The 17355-nt window shown below is 42.2% G+C and overlaps 1 protein-coding gene across 1 annotated transcript in view; it reads left to right on the forward strand.

Moving 5' to 3' along the window:
• LOC126473485 (E3 ubiquitin-protein ligase RNF144A) overlaps nucleotides 1–17114 on the forward strand; it is a 127125-nt gene extending 110011 nt beyond the window's left edge. The window contains exons 3-4 of the mRNA XM_050100561.1: nucleotides 3549–3883; nucleotides 16551–17114. Of these exons, the coding sequence (XP_049956518.1) occupies nucleotides 3549–3883; nucleotides 16551–16799 (584 nt within the window). The 3' untranslated portion in view covers nucleotides 16800–17114. The remainder of the gene's footprint in view (nucleotides 1–3548; nucleotides 3884–16550) is intronic.
• The last annotated feature ends 241 nt before the right edge of the window (nucleotides 17115–17355 follow it).

The raw sequence follows: 17355 nt of genomic DNA on the forward strand, positions 1-17355 counted from the left end.
TAGAAATGGCTTTGACATCTGGCTTGTAGGTGTACTAGTTATTAGTGGTAATAGTAGTAGTAGTAATTTGTTAGTAGTCCAAACTTAGCAAAGATGAAGCACTTCTTTCTATGAAATGGAGAAAAAATAATGTATATTTGACAAACTGGAATTGCAGAGAAATGATTGTTGTAGCAAACCAGCTCATGACTGAACCATTGCTAGTATAATGGGCGTTCAAAAAGAAATGAGCCAGAGGCATAATTACAGAAACCAGTACCTGTACGTTAGAAGTAGTAGACCCTGGCTGTTGAGACACTTGTCCCACTGTGACACAAGGCGGTGAATGGCTGTCTCATAAAATTCCCGGGGCTGTGATGTTAACCATTTCATACGTACAGCTGGACATTGTCGTCTGAGGTGAATTGTTTGCCCCTCAGACCCTTTTTAGGGGACCAAGATGGCCCCCTTGAGTCACTTCCTGCAGCATGAAACAACAGTGAATGCCAGCATTGCTTGATCAAGAGTGGTAAAGGTTTGCGAGTAATCAAATCAAAACAGCCAGAAAATCTCACCATGGGGTCATGCTGTTCCCCGACAATGCAAAGCACCATACGGCCAACACAGTATGGCACTCCTTCTGAAATTCAAATGGAAGGTTCTCAGCCACCCTCCATACAGTCCAGGCTTCTCTCCTTGCATTTAACCCGTTTTTGGTCCCCTTGAAAAGGCTCTGAGGGGCAAACAATTCACCTCGGACGATGACGTCCAGCTGTACATGTGGAACTGGTTAATATCGCAGCCCTGGGAATTTTATGAGACAGCCATTCACCACCTTGTGTCACAGTGGGATGAGTGTCTCAACAGCCAGGGTTAATACTTCAAACATACAGGTGCTGGTTTATGTAATTATGCCTCTGGCTAGCCGGCCGGGGTGGTTGAACAGTTCTAAGCGCTACAGTTTGGAACTGCGTGCCCGCTACGGTTGCAGGTTCGAATCCTGCCTCGGGCATGGATGTGTGTGATGTCCTTAGGTTAGTTAGGTTTAGGTAGTTCTAAGTTCTAGGGGTCTCATGACCTCAGATGTTAAGTCCCATAGTGCTCAGAGCCATTTGCCTCTGGCTCATTTCTTTTTGAATGCCCCTTATATGTTTAAAGGGAAATCCTTTGATTTTTGATGACTACTGTTTTCCTTAGAATTCACTGTTCATGCTTGGAAAAGTGATTGTGCTGCAAGTGGCATGATTTGAATCCACTAGGACCACAGCTGCAGAGTGCAGTACCTTTCTTAGAAATAATCTTAGGACACACATAAATACAGATGTTGATGACATACCATTGAAACTTCATGCTATACTCTTAAAGTTACAGCCTATAATAACCTCAACTGTTAATAAACGTTCACAGCCGTTACTCTTTCTCGGACGTGCATTCTTATTAGCATTTTGTACAAAAGCATGCTACCAATAACTTTGTTTAGCACAGTTTTGTTGAAACTCTCGCTGAGTAAAGGAGTCTTTAAATGTTCTGTTTGTAAGCTCGCACAGTTTGCTTTCTATGTGTGTGTAGCTCTAAATTTCCTTAGGTCCACCAAGAATGTACCACCTGTGGTACATCTTTGGTACAGGAAAATAATGCAGTCCATCCACTGCAGCATATCCACAATGAGTGGTAGCTCTGATCATTCAGTTTTGGGAAAATCTCTCTTCATGTATATTTAAACATTGTCAGAGACTGTAATAAGTTTACTGTAAATGTCACAGGTTCTAATGGTTTCCACTGCCTCTCACTACAGTGAGTTTGTAGTTAGTAGGTTCATCGCTACATTTTCCTAAATTTATTATTTGAATAGTGTTGTGGTGTGAACTGAACTATGAAAGCTTCTGCACTTTCCCAGATACAAAGAATGATTTTGTATAAATTAGGCACAGATTTTGTGAAGTAGCCTTTCATCAATGCTATACTTACCTAAAATACGCATTCAATCCGATTTGTATACGATTTCCCATTTTTATTGAAAGACTAATCCACTGTAAAAAAATATCACCTTAGTTCTCAAGATTATTCCCAATGATTTTTTTGTTACAACTAATTTGATGTACATATTGTTAGTTGATTAGATTAAATTAGATGTACTTTTGTACCATTAGCTCTGTAGGGAGGAGATCCTCCAGGATATAGGACATATCAGGGAAACAAGAATACACCTTAAATATGTTACGATCTTTCATAGCTCATAGGTGGTCATGTAGATTTAAAGTATAAGCAGACAAATGATAGCTTTGTTTTGCCTAGTTACCATTGACTAAGTATTTATGTTGAAATATTTATTGTGCCATGGCACCAAAAACCCAAATGGTGAACTTCCTAATTCATATCATCATCATCATCAGCAGCAGCAGCAGCATTTAAGCTACAGGTAGATACAATGACCTGTTTATAAGGTGAGAGCTTTGACAACTTTCCACAGCAGCCTCTCCTTACACCACCTTTTGTTCATACAATGAGGAATGATGTTTAGTAGCACATATATGCTAGTATAAACCAAAGTAACTGTATGTGCCAGAAATATACTAATTGAACAAGCAACAATACAGAATTCCTCCTTTTACATTCATACATTACACACAGATGTACAAAAATAATTTGAGGACCAAGTCCTGTATACCCAAAATGTTCAACATGTCTTTTGAGAGTTTTCACCACATTTAAATGGACACTTAATGTAATTTATTGTTCTGAGAAATCTTGTACATTCACACTTCAGGACTACTACTGAAATTACACTAAAACAATATTTTGCATGTAACCTCATTCTCCTTTGACGATACTTTGAAACTTCCTCATTGCTACCAATGTGAAACAGAGGGAACAATTAAGTATTGTGCATCCTGACAGTAACCACCACCTTGGTGTATGGTTGTCCCCCCTCTTCCCCTCCCAAGCAGTGACCATTACCACTGTCCTCATATTTTTGTGTAACAGCTCTTCTCCAGTCCCCCCCCCCCCCCCCTTCCTCCTGAGCGGAAACTAAAATTTATTTGCATATGGTTATACAATGCTATATGACTGCAAATTGGTGTGCAGGTATGTTAGTTTTGGTAGCTGCTTGGCGGAAAAAAATTCTTGTACGACGCAGCTGGAGAGACAACACTTTTCCTCCACAACATAGCGTCTTCATATCATTTCTGATAGACCATTGGGAATAACATATTTGCATGTCTGATTAACATGCACACTGTTGATGTAATGGTATCCCTCCCTCCCCACCCCTGCGGCTTGGAGATTGCAGCTACTGGCATATTGTGTATTGCAGTAGTGCTGGCATTCCCCCCTAGTATTGTATTAGCTAATATACAATGCATAAATTGAAAGAAGAAATAATGGTATTTCATAGTTATCTCTGTGACATTACATATTTATGATATAATTAGCAACATTTTTAGATGGCTGTTCTCAGAAGATAAAAACAGGTAGACAATAATAAGACAACCACTGTGACATTATAGTTTTATGAATTGTGCCCCTTCTCTTGTTATATGGTATTGAGACAGCTTTGTTGTTTCCAGAGGTGGACCTGGATGTGGCACGCACGTGGTGTCCCCGTGCTGGTTGTGAGACAGTTTGCTCGGTATGCCCCACGGAGAAGTGCAGGCCACAATGCGTGCACTGTCCCACTTGTGCAGATGACTTCTGTTCCAACTGCCGTCGCCCGTGGCACCCAGGTGTGCCATGCGAGCAGGCAGCTCCTGCCTCCGAGCCACCAGGCATACCATTCGACTCTGACCTCATCAAGTGCTGCCCCATGTGCAATGTGCCCATAGAGAAGGATGAAGGGTGTGCACAAATGATGTGCAAGCGCTGCAAGCATGTTTTCTGTTGGTACTGCCTCGCTTCACTTGATGTAAGTACACAACAATAGTATATGTGTGCTAAAAAGGTACTATAAGTAAATAAATATTTCTAACTTTCTGTTACATACGGTCTTTGTAACATTAATGCTCAGTCATTGAACATGACACTAAATTTCCATATCTTCTTAGAAATCCAAAGTGCTCTCGTCTGTAAAAGAGGAAGTTTTGGAAGATCTGGGGGTTTCTGTAGAAAAAAGACATCTTGAAGTGGCATTTTCTAAAGAAGCTGCTTGATGGACAGCAGAAGACAACATGTGGGTCAAAGAATAGAAGAAAGTTGACCAAAGAAAAATGAATAGTGTAATCTATAGATAACCAAAGTTTCAGAGCAGCATTACTCAAGAACCTTGTTTATCCAGATTAGGTCATACTGCATTACCAAAAACTCGGATAGTCTGGAAATATTCTACTATGCTCATTTTAAAATTACTTTTTGATTGAGCTGAGTGGTAAGAGGTCAGCTGCCAGCCAAGTGTAGTTCTTTCTTGAGCAACACATACACTCCTATTGCCAGTTATGTAGGTACATGCAAAATGAGCCTTGCATAATGTAGCTGGCTGCATGTTGCCGACATTGCCCCCTTCCCCTGCAATCTTGTCATCACAAAGTTATTTTAATCGGAATATAACTGCAAAAACACCAATATGGACTACAATAAAAAAACCTTTTATTTTGGCACTGACATGAAACATTTACTGGCACTTAAAAAGTGTATAGTTACTGTAGTCTTCTCACATGTATTTACTAAAATAGTGAGTATGCTTCTTTAGTTTAAAACCTGTGGCACTTGAGAGCAGCAAAATCGCTTAGATGTTTCACCATCATCAGTTTTACTGAAGTTGTTTCTGGCTGACATTCTAGATAAACCACTAGTTTTTACAGCTGAGTCATTATTTCTTTTGTTGACCACTTCACTATCACAGTTATTCTCTGCAGTACAACAGGCAGCAATAAAAATTTTGTCATTAGTCATCAGGCCGTATCCCATGTCACTGTCATTCTGCAACCAGGCACACATGATACTATCGTTTACATCAAAACAACCAAGAATGTTTGACTCACATATAATGGGGCCATACTGTTTTCCATGACTTCAGAATATAGAGTTCAGTAACTTCATCCCAAGAAGGTGCAACCATAATAATCACATCTGTGATATTTACTGATTTCAGACCAGAAATCACACCAACTTCTCCATCTTCTTCAGTTAATTTCCCCAGTATTTGTATACTGCTATACTTTTTTATGTTCTTCAGTTCAAGTTCACCTTAATCCATTGGTTGCAGAAGAGACACAACATTAGAAGGGAAGAACTTCACTCAGGTGTCACCACTGATGAGGTGCTCCACTCCTGGATGTACCTGCACATTGTCAGTAAACGAGGTGGCCTTCTGTGAAAGACTGTCCAGTCATGCATTATTTTGTTATTTGTAGACTACTGGTGAACATGACCAGTTAACAAGTTTCAGTGGTTGTGGATGTTTTTACCTATCAGGAGGAGAGGGAATTTATGATGATTTGCTACAAGCCAAAACTGTAATGTATCTTTGCACTTTTGTAACACATTGCCAAGTCATATAATTTGGAAGCTAGTGACTTTCTGGTGCATTCAATAAACTAGTCCAAATTCATTTGCAGTATAAATCTGATGTGGGTTAGCTTTTGGAGGAAATAGCTTAAAATTCTTTTTTAAGTATTCTGCAGTCAGTGTATCCCTCTAAAAAATTTTACCTGTCACTAAAAGCTGATGAGCTTTCCATCTTCCCAACCAACCTTAGCTTGTTGTGAAGTTAGGATCACTGTTGGCTAGCTTGCTGGTTATGTTTAGTGCCTTTTTTTACAGGACTGCATCATATCTCAAAACATCATGTTCTGTTTTCCCATTGAACCAAACTAACAAGGCTTCATGTACTCTTACAACAGGAGTGCTGTCACGCACTGAACATCTACAATAAGAACAAAAACAGGATTTACAGTACATTTATCTTACCTTAGCTGCTCGTGACAATTCAGTACTTTATTTGGTTGGTCTCTGTCTTCCTCAGATGTGTCTATTGATTTGTCATCTGCGTTTTCAGTCACGGACTCTTTGCTCAAATTCATATTGACTGATATTATATTGTCAGTGTTCTTGTCTATCAAAATCTCTCTCCCCCAGATGTCACAGCACAACTTTTTAACATAATATACAAACTTCTTCAGTTTTCTAATGTTACAAGAACAAAAGCATCAGACACTGTTTTTCTCTGAGAGCAAGGTGGTTGATGTATTGTAACTACATACCTAATTCCAGTTACGAGATTCCAGATCAGTCGAAAGGAGACAAATTTTGTTTTACATGTTTGTGAGTGGAATAAACAGGCGAAAGTTGGTGTTCCTTCACATTGTCACACCTCAAATGTGGCTCATTAAGTATCTGATAATTGGCCTGCCAGGATCATACCTAACTTTTTATTAATCTAGCGCAGGTCTGTCCAACATTTTAGCTTACCTGGGCCACACCTATATCTTTCCGTACAAGCTCTGATTTCACTTATTTTATCATGGTGATCATTTCTTCCTATGTAGGTCAGTGTCAACAAAATATTTTCGCTTTCAGAGGAGAAAGTTGGTGATTGGAATGATGTCCACCCCAAATCCTGTATCATTTCAGTGACTCTCTGTCCCCTATTTCACGATAATACAAAACGTGCTGTCCTCCTTTCAACTTTTTCTATGTACTCCATCAATCCTTTCTGGTAAGGATCCCACACCACACAGCAGTATACTAAAAGAGGACAGACAAGTGTAGTGTAAGGAGTCTCCTTAGTAGATCTGTTACATTTTCTAAGTGTCCTGCCAGTAAAATGCATTCTTTGGTTAGCCTTCCCCACAACATTTTCTAAGTGTTCCTTCCAAGTTAAGTTGTTAGTAAATGTAATTCCTAGGTATTTAGTTGAATTTACAGCATTTAGATTTCACTGATTTATCATGTAACTAACGGATTCCTTGTAGCACTCGTGTGGATGACCTCATACTTTTCGTTATTTAGGGTGAGTTGCCAATTTTCTCCCCATACAGATATCTGTCCATTTATGAATGATAATTCAGAGTTCTCATCTTTGAACCATGTATGAGAAATAACCCGAAACTTGTGTTATCGTTGAGAAGTGCGACAGTTAACTGCTAACCAGCACTTTCGTGTGACACTGCTTTTCACACTATCACTTTGCCAACATATTTTCAAGATGTAAGGTGTGTGGATCCACATTGCACCTCAACTACGTCATTGGTCACTTTAATTATGATGATACTTTTTTTACAGCAAAATCTAATGTAGATCATCTATGTATACTCATTCCTTCTTATATCATTTAAATGTAAATTTTTTGAACAGAACATTTCCCCCTGCGGGCCTGAGGTATTCCTGCCTGTCATAAGAGGCTACTGAAAGGAGTCTCACACCTTTCGGCCTTTATGTGATGGTCCCCTGTAGGGTTTGACCTCCATTTTTCAAAATTTTCCTGAAGAGCGAGCCAATTGGGGAAGGGCGTCTTACATGGTGCAGCGTGTCCATCATATATTGAGATCTTTAGCCCACTTTCTCATCGTGGCATTGCAGTCTCATCCTCCATCTCTTGAGCAAGGACACCTTCCTGGGTGTGTTTTCCTCCACCCACTAGGCAGTGTCGTTTTCTGTGCCGACAATGACCATGGAATTCCTTGCACCTCGTATCCAGCACGGTAGCCAGTTCATTGTGGTGGGGCTAGCATAGACCCTATTGGTTGTAGCCTCCTGACTACACAGGGATCGCTCTGTTGATGCCTGTGCCGTTAACTCCCCACGTATGCCCTGGGCATCGGAACTCCTGGCAATGGCCATGGCCATTCTGCCAAGTGGCCTTTGCTGCAGCTGGGTGGCACCTGTGGGGAGGGCCCCTGGTCAGAGTGGGTGGCATCAGGACGGATTGCGCGTGATGAGGCATACCACATCATCACTTGCTGGTGATCAAACGCCAGCAGTCTTGAAGCGTTCCAAGTCTCAATACAATGCAAGGAAGTATTATCCTGAATCATTCCCTCCCAAGCCACACCAAGGGAGGAATGCCAGGCTAAGGATGGCAGTGAACCTTATTCCCCTGTACCTCATATGTACAAGAACTCATGAGGACTTTTTTTGTCTTGGTGAAGCCTCAGTTTTTTGTAGAGCATTTAGAGGACAAGTTTGGGGAGGTGGAGGGCTTGTCCAAAAAGCGGTCAGGGTCAGTCTTGATAAAAATGGCATCCTCTGCCCAGTGACGGACATTACTCGCTTGTGACAAGCTGGTGTATGTTTCCATTACCACCATGCCTCATAAGAGCCTAAATATGGTCCAGGGTAGTATATTCCACAGAGACCTTCTTTTGCAGTCTGAGGACGATCTGCATGCCAACTTAAGAGGATGAGGAGTTCGTTTCGTTCGACGCATCCATCAGGGTCTGAGGGATAATCAGGTTGGACCAGTGCCTTCATCTTGACCTTCGAGGGTGACACATTACCTGAGAAGGTCAAGGTGATAGTCTACCGCTGTGATGTCAAGCCATATATCCGTCCCCCAATGCGGTGCTTTAAGTGCTAGAAATTCAGCCATATGTCTTCCCTCTGTACTTTCAGCATCACAGGTCAAGATTGTGGACGTCCATCCCATCCCAATACTCAACATGCCCCGCCCCCATCTGTGTCAGCTGCAGAGAGCATCATTCCCCCTTGCTCACCAGACTGCTTATGGCACCACTACGAGAACAGTTGTAGCCCCATCAGTTCCAGTCGGCTCTCAGAGCCGGAAGACTACACCTGCCCCCTTGGGGGTGGGGGAGGGGGGGGGGGGGGCACTCCCCTTCCTGTTGCGCCCGCAGCACCTACCTCAGGAGCACTGTACCCCCTACCATCGGGGACACCATTCCCCACTTCTCAGCCAGAGAAGTGAAGTATTCTTCGGCTCCTCTTCCTAGGAAAGAGTCATTGGGTCACTCCCTTCCCCGGTTTGTGCTTGTGGGAAAGATGACACCCGCCAGTGGCTGAAGTGCCCAAAACCAGCTGGTTGTAGGGCTTCATGATCATCATCAGACCCGAAGACTGAATCAGTGAAGCCCTCCCAGCCAGAGAAACCCAAGGATCAGCGAGAGAAATCCAGTAAGAAGACCCCAAAGACCAAGGGAATTGGCAAGGCACCCACACCACCGCCGCCTACAAGCTCTGCATCTGAGGATGAGGTGAAGATTCTGGCATCTGTTAAGGACCTAGATCTCGCCAAACCCTCAGACACAATGGATATGGCTTGTTCAGGAAATAAGTCTGAGGCAGCAGGTGACCCTGAGGCGTAGACTGCCTCATTGACTGTTCCATGCCTTCCCAGTCTCATGATCACGTCATCCTCCAATGGAATTGCGGTGTTTTTTTCCACCACCTGGCTGAGCTATGGCAACTGATAATCTTTACATCTGCTTTCTGCATTGCCCTCCAGGAAACCAGGTTCGTGGCAATGCGGACCCCTGCCCTTTGCGGCTACAGGGGATATTACAAGAGCCATAGCGAATATAATAGTGTGTCAGGTGGATTTTGCGTTTGTGTCCTGAACTCAGTATGTAGTGAACCTCTGCCCCTTCAAACGCCTTTTGAAGCTGTGGCTGTCAGGATATGGACGACACAGGAAATAACTGTCTGTAACGTATATCTCCCTCCAGATGGTGCAGTACCCCTGAACGTATTGGCTGCAGTGATTGATCAACTCCATAATAACACCCATAACCCCTTTTGGAGTAGCACCATGCTTACTGGCTGTGGCAGAGATGTCGAAAATTTTCTGTCCCAACTCGACCTCTGCCTCTTAAAATACTGGGGCTGCCACACATTTCAGTGTGGCTCATGGTAGTTGATTTACCAATTTGCGGCCCAGGACTTCTCCCATCTAGCCACTGGAGAGCACATGACAACCTGTGTGGTAGTGACCACTTCAGCATCTTCCTGTCACTCGCCCGGCGTCATGCCCATGGACGCCTACCCAGATGAGCTATAAACAAGGCAGACTTGGTAGCCTTCACCTCTGCTGTCACTGTTGAATTGGTGCCATTGATGTTGTGACTGAGCAGGTCACTACAACGATAATTTCTGTGGCGGAAAACGCAATCCCTCATTCTCTAGGGTGCCTCCGGCGAAAGACAGTCCCTTGGTGGTCACCGAAAGTCACTGAGGCAATTAAAGAGCATCAACAAGCTCTACAGCGACATAAGCACACCTTTCCCTAGAGCACCTAATAGCCTTTAAGCGACTCTGTGCCCACATTCACCTGCTTATAAAACGAGGGAAACAGGAGTGTTGGGAGAGGTATGTGTCAACCAGTGGATGCCATACGTCACTTTCCCAAGTCTGGACGAAGATTAGACATCTTTTTTGGTACCAGACCCCAACTGGTGTCCCTGGCGTTAACATCAATGGCGTGCTCTGAGCAGTTTGCTGAGCATTATGCTCAAGCCTCTGCGTCAGAGAACTATCCCCCAGCCTTTCGCACCCTCAAATGATGGATGGAAAGGAAAGTTCTCTCGTTCACTACAAGCCACAGTGAAACCTATAATGTCCCATTTACAGAGTGGGAGCTCCTCAGCGCCGATGCACAGTGCCCCGACACAGCTCCTGGGTCAGATCGGATCCAAAGTCAGATAAGTAAACATTTCATCTGCCTACAAGGAATATCTCCTCATCATCTTCAACCGGATCTGGTGCGATGGTGTCTTTACATTTCATTGGCAGGAGAGCACCATCGTTCCAGTGTTCAAACCCGGTGCTTGATGTGGATAGCTATCGGCCCATCAGACTCACCAGCATTCTCTGTAAGCTGCTGGAACCTATGGTGTGTCGGTGGTTGGGTTGGGTCCTGGAGTCTCGTGGCCTACTGGCTCCATGTCAGGGCAGTTTCCACCAGGTTCGCTTTACCACTGATAATCTTGTGTCCCTTGAGTCTGCCATACGAACAGCCTTTTCCAGATGCCTACACGTGGTTGCCATCTTTTTTGACTTCCGTAAAGCATATGACACGACCTGGCAACATCATATCCTTTCCACATTGTATGAGTGGGGTCTCTGGGGCCCGCTCCTGATTTTTATCCAAAACTTCCTGTCGCTCCTTACTTTTTGTCTTCAAGTTGGTGCCTCCCATAGTTCCCCCTGTATTCAGGAGCATGGCGTTCTGCAGAGCTCCGTATTGAGTGTATCTCTGTTTTTAGTGGCTGTTAACAGCTGAGCAGTAGCTGTAGGGCTGTTGGTCTCTCTTTCTCTGAATGCGGATGGCTTCTGCATGTTGTATTGCTCCTCCAGTACTGGTATTGCTGAGCGGTGCCTACAGGGAGCCATTCACAAGGCGCAGTCATGGGCTCTAGCCCACGGCTTCCAGTTTTAAGCCGCGACGTCGTGTGTCATGCATTTCTGTCGGCATCATACTGTTCATCTGGAACCTGAACTTTATCTTAATGACAATCCACTCACTTTAGTGGAGACATATTGATACTTAGGACTGATTTTCGATGCCATGTTGACTTAGCTACCTCACCTTCATCAGCTTAAGTGAGAGTGATGGCAGCACCTCAATGCTCTCTGCTGCCTGAGCAACAATTGCTGGGGTGCAGATCGCTCTATGCTGCTGCAGCTCTACAGAGCCCTTGTTCAGTTCCACCTTGACTATGGGAGTCTGGTTTACGGTTTAGCGGCACCCTCAGCATTGCGTTTTCTTGACCCACCATGGCGTTCGCCTAGCGACAGGAGCTTTTAGAATGAGTCCGGTGACCAGTGTTCTGGTGGAGGCAGGAGTCCCTCCATTGCGGATCCGACGTGCATAACTGCTCGCCAGTTATGTTGCACACATTCGTAGTTCTGAGTGTCCGAATTACCGTCTCCTTTTCCCACCCGTGGCAGTTCATCTCCCAAATCGGTGGGCCAGGTCAGGGCTCATGATTGCGGTTTGCATGCGATCCCTTCTCTCCGAACTGGAGTCCTTCCCTTTACCACCTCTACTTAAGGTCCATTAACGTGCCCCTCCATGGTGTACACCTCGTCTGAAGCTTCATCTGGACCTTTTGCAAGGCCCTAAGGACTCCGTTAACCCCGGCGCTCTCCACTGTCACTTCTTCTCGATTCTTGACGTGTTCCGGGGCTCTGAAGTTGTTTACATCGATGGATAGATGGCTGATGGTAATGTTGGCTTCGCCTATGTCCACAGGTGCCATATTGAACAGCATTCCTAGCCTGCTGGCTGCAGTTTTACCCTCGCCATCCTTTGGTAGCGAACATCCAGGAGTCCATCTCTGCCCTGGAATGGTCCAGTCGTTGTGTTTGTGTGGACCCCAGGACATGTCAGAACCCGAGGCAACGAACTTGCTGACAGACTGACCAAACAGGCTACACGGAGACCATTCCTGGAATTTGGCATCCCTGAAACTGATCTGCGTCTGTCTTACGCCACAAGGTTTTTTGGCTTTAGGAGATGGAGTGACATAACAGTATGCACAACGAACTGTGTGTCATTAATGAGATTGCAAATGTGTGGAAGTCTTCCGTGTGGGCTTCTCACAGGGAATCAGTTGTTCTTTGTCAGCTCCACATTGGCCATACATGGCTCACATGTGGTCACCTCCTCCATCATGAGGACCCACCTCAGTGTTGCTGTGGCTCCCAAATGACAGTCGTCTACCTCTTGCTGCTCTGCAGTGGACTTTTAGCTTTCCCAGCACCCTACCTTTGGTGTTGGGCGACAATGCCTCAACAGCAGCTTTAGTTTTATGTTTTATTTGTGAGCGTGGGTTTTATCATTTGATCTGAGTTTTAATGCATGTCCTTTGTAACTCTGTGTCCTCCACCCTAGGGCGTTTAGGGTGGAGGTTTTAATGTGTTGCAGAGTGGCTGGCTTATTGCTTTTTTATTCTCATGGTCAGCCAGATATGGTAATCTGCTTTCTTGTTTTTAATCTCTTCTCCCTGTTTCTTGCATCTCCCTGTGATTTTCTTGTTTTGTTTGTTTTGTCCATTGTAGTGTTTGTTGTCCTTCTGTCGTTCTTCAGGTTCTTCCTTTCTCCTGTTATTGTTCCGTACATCTTCTTTTTTTTCTTCTTTCCCTTGGGTAATTGTTCTAGTTGGAACAAGAGACCGATGACCTCGCAGTTTGGTCCCTTTCCCCCCTTTTAAACCAACCAACCAACCAACCAACAGAACAATTTTATCACTTTCTGTTTCTTGCCTTTAAATCCAGGTCTGTATGACAAAAGCTGTTTAGTTTCCCCAGAGTTGATATTTCCTTGTATTATTCATAATAATGCAAAAATCTCTGCCTAATGACACATTTGTGTGTATCATCAATTGAATATTCATTGTGAGTGTCCACTTCCCTTTTTTCTTGGAGTAGATGCTTGAATTACAGTCCTTTTGGAACTGCCCCCTCACACCCCTCCCCACACCTGTTTCTCCCCTCTTTCTATAATTAATTTGCACACCAGCACCTTTTTGTTTCTATGTTCCATTTCCTTTGCAATATTGTTATAGATGTTGTTGCTGGTGCAAGATTTAATTCCTGTTTATGCACAGGGAGTAGTGAAGAAATGATGTATTTAAATATAATAGCTTATTTACTGAAATGCAATAAAAAGCATTTCACTGCTGTTTTTGCATCTCACAAACTAAAATTTAGTTGGTAACATTTGTGCAATGATATTTTTAGAAGCTAATATGTGCTTATGATAATTATTAACCTTCGTATGACTATGTCTCCTCTTTAGAAAGTAGTTTCATATTATTTGAATATTATGCTTGTTACACCACTCTAAGCTAGGTATTCCTAATAATAAGCAAGGTATTCCTGAAAAATATGCACATTTGATTACTAATCTGTATGCAGTGACTGTTAATGTTGCACTGATTAGGATTTAGCTGAATGCTACTTACCATCCAAATTATTCAGATAGTTAAAGGAGACAACAATTTTATTGTGATGGGAGGCTGGAATTCAATAGTAAGAAAAGGAAGAGAAGGAAAAATAGTAGGCGAATGTGGACTGGGGGGAAGGAATGAAAGAGGAAGCCACTTGGTACAATTTTGCACAGACTATAATTTAATCATCGCTAACATTTGGTCTAAAAACCACACAAAAGGATTTTATATGTGGAAGAGACTTGGAGACACTGGAAGGTTTCTGATTAATTATATAATGTTAGATTTTAGATTGTAAGATTTTAGATTGCAAGATATTTTTAGTGGCAGATGTGGACTATGACCGCAATTTATTGGGTATGAACTGCAGGTTAAAATTGAAGAAACTGCAAAAAAGGCAGGAATTTAAGGAAATAGGACCTGGATAAACTGAAAGAACCAGAGGTTGTAGATGGTTTCAGAGGGAGCATTAGGGAATGATTGACAAGAACAGGGGAGAGGAATACAGTAGAAGAAGAACGGGTAGCTTCGAGAGATGAAATAGTGGAGGCAGCAGAGGATCAAGTAGGTAAACGAGGTGAGGGCTAGTAGAAATCCTTGGGTAACACAAGAGATATTGAATTTAATCAAGGATAGGAGAAAATATAAAATTGCAATAAATGAAGCAAGCAAAAGGGAATACAAACGTCTAAAAAATGAGATCGACAGGAAGTGCAAAATAGCTAAGCAAGGAATGGCTGAGGACAAATGTAAGGATGTAGAAGCATAAGACAGCCACCTGTATTAGTGTCAAGAGCTCAGATGGAAAACCAGTCCTAAGCAAAGCAAAGAAAGGAAGGAAAGTAGAAAGGTGGAAGGAGTACATAGAGGGTCTGTACGAGGGAGATGTACTTGCAGGTAATGTTATGGAAATGGAAGAGAACATAGAGGAAGATGAGAAGGGAAATATGATACTGCATGAAGAATTTGATAAAGCACTTAAAGACTGAAGTTGAAGCACTGCCCCAAGAGTAGACAACATACTGTTAGAGCTACTGGTAGCCTTGGGAGATCCAGCCATGACAAAACTCTTCCATCTGGTGAATAAGTAGTAGAAGCCGACCTTGGGGAAGATCATTTTGGATTATCCTACAACTTCTCATACAAGATAAGTTAAGGAAAGGCAAATTTACATTTATAGCATTTGTAGGCTTGGAGAAAGCTTTTGACAATGTTGACTGGATTACTCTCTTTCAAATTCTGAAGATGGCAGGGGTAAAATACAGGGAGCGAAAGGCTATTTACAATTTTTACAGAAACCAGATGGCAGTTATAAGAGTTGAGGGCATGAAAGGGAAGCAGTGGTTGGGAAGGGTGTGAGACAGGGTTGTAGCCTCTTCCCAATGTTATTCAATCTGTATATTGAGCAAGCAGTAAAGGAAACAAAAGAAAAATTTGGAGTAGGAATTAAAGTTCAGAGAAAAGGAATGAAAACGAGGTTTGCCAATGACATTGTAATTCTGTCAGAGATAGAAAACAACTTGGAAGAGCAGTTAAAGGGAACGGACAGTGACTTGAAAGGAAAATATAAGATAAACATCAACAAAAGCAAAACAAAGATTATGGAATGTAGGGGATGCTAAGGGAATTAAATTAGGAAACAAGATACTTAAAGTAGTAGGTGAGTTTTGCTATTTGGGCAACAAAATATCTGGTGTCGGCCGAAATAGAGAGGATGTAAAATGTAGACTGGCAATGGCAATAAAAGCAATTCTGAAGAATACAAATTTCTTAAGATTGAATATAGATTTAAGTGTTAAAAGTCTTTTCTGAAGGTATCTGTATGGAGCATTGCTATGTATGGAAGTGAAGGAGCATTGCTATGTATGGAAGTGAAACATGGACAACGAACAGTTTAGACAAAAATGAAATAGAAGCTTTTGAAATGTGATGCTACTGAAGAACATTGAAGATTAGAAGGGTTGTTCATGTAACTAATGAGGAGATACTGAACAGAATTGATGCGAGAAGAAATTTGTGCACAACTTGATAGGACATATTTTGAGACGTCAAGGGATCACCAATTTAGTACTGAAGGGAAGTGTACGGGGTTGAAGTCGTGGAGGGAGGCAGAGAGATGAATACAATGATTCAGGAGGATGTAGGTTTCTACAGTATGCAGATTCAGGAAGACTCACACAGGATAGAATAGCATGGAAGCTGGATCAAACCAGTCTATGTACTGAAAACAGCAACAATGTATTAGCAAACAGTAATGGAAGAAAGTGACTTCTTAACATGAACTAGCTGATCTGCATATGCCAAACTATAACACTGTTTTTATTTTATTTTATTAAGTTAGCTTATACAATACTATGTTTGTGTATCAAATGATGAGTGAGTATAGTGAACAGCCCATCCCTATCCATTGACATCATTTCTTTCTCTATTACTGCATCAAATTTACTTCCCTAGGACTCTGCAAAAGTATCTTTAATGTATCAAAAATTTATAGTTAATTGATCAAATTGTATTTTATATATTTGAGATAAAAGTTCAGGAATCTGCAAAGAAAACTTTGAGAAAGTTGGAAATTATGCAACAAACAGTTTTTTCTCATAAGCAAGAATGTAATGAAACAGTTTAAAGAATTTTGCACATATTTCACAGATCCAAAATCAGGATTTTTTTTTAAACTATGTTTTGTTGTTACAGTTATAAGAAATTGCAAATTTCTTCTTTTTCTTTCAGGATGACTTTCTTCTACGGCACTACGATAAAGGACCTTGCAAGAACAAACTAGGCCATTCACGGGCCTCTGTCATCTGGCACCGGACCCAGGTGATTGGAATATTTGCTGGCTTTGGAATCCTGTTGCTTGTGGCTTCACCATTGCTGCTGCTGGCTGCACCGTGCATTGTATGCTGCAAATGTCGCATCTGCAGTGGTGGCAGTAAGCTTGACAGTGAAGATGAGTTGCCTGATGAATCTGCATCTTGAGCAACTAGCATATTGACTCTTTTAAAGAAGTACTGATTCTGTAGTGTTGTGACAGGATAAAATGCCAGTGAGTGTACCCATAAGCACTTAGTGAAGGACTGACTGTTTTTCAGCTGAAATGTGCATAAGGGATAACTCCCTGCTGTCGTGAGGACTGAATTAGTGCCAGCTTTTGTGGATGACTGAACTAATGCATACTATTTTGTAAATGGAAAAAATCACTATAATGTTCATCTTTTTCTTGGAGTTATTTGGTATTTGTAAGGATATCCATCTGTGTTGATGGTTACTGAAGTTAATAAAGAGTTACTTTCACTTTTTTGCTTCATTAATGAAGTATGGGTGATTGTTACATTCAATTATATTTCACTGTTTATTTTCAGGATTTTAAAAGCATATCATCAAGAGGGTTATAGAAGCTGTCACTTTGAGATGTGCCTATGAAAATAAAGAAAGACAGAACAGACTGATACCCATTTTTCAGTTCTCATTTATGACTATCATCCTTGAGGAAGAGATTGCAAGAGACAAGTTGTATGGTTTAGGTGATACGTTC

This window comes from Schistocerca serialis, chromosome 4 (genome assembly GCF_023864345.2).
Source record: "Schistocerca serialis cubense isolate TAMUIC-IGC-003099 chromosome 4, iqSchSeri2.2, whole genome shotgun sequence".
In the NCBI taxonomy this organism is placed as follows: domain Eukaryota; kingdom Metazoa; phylum Arthropoda; class Insecta; order Orthoptera; family Acrididae; genus Schistocerca; species Schistocerca serialis.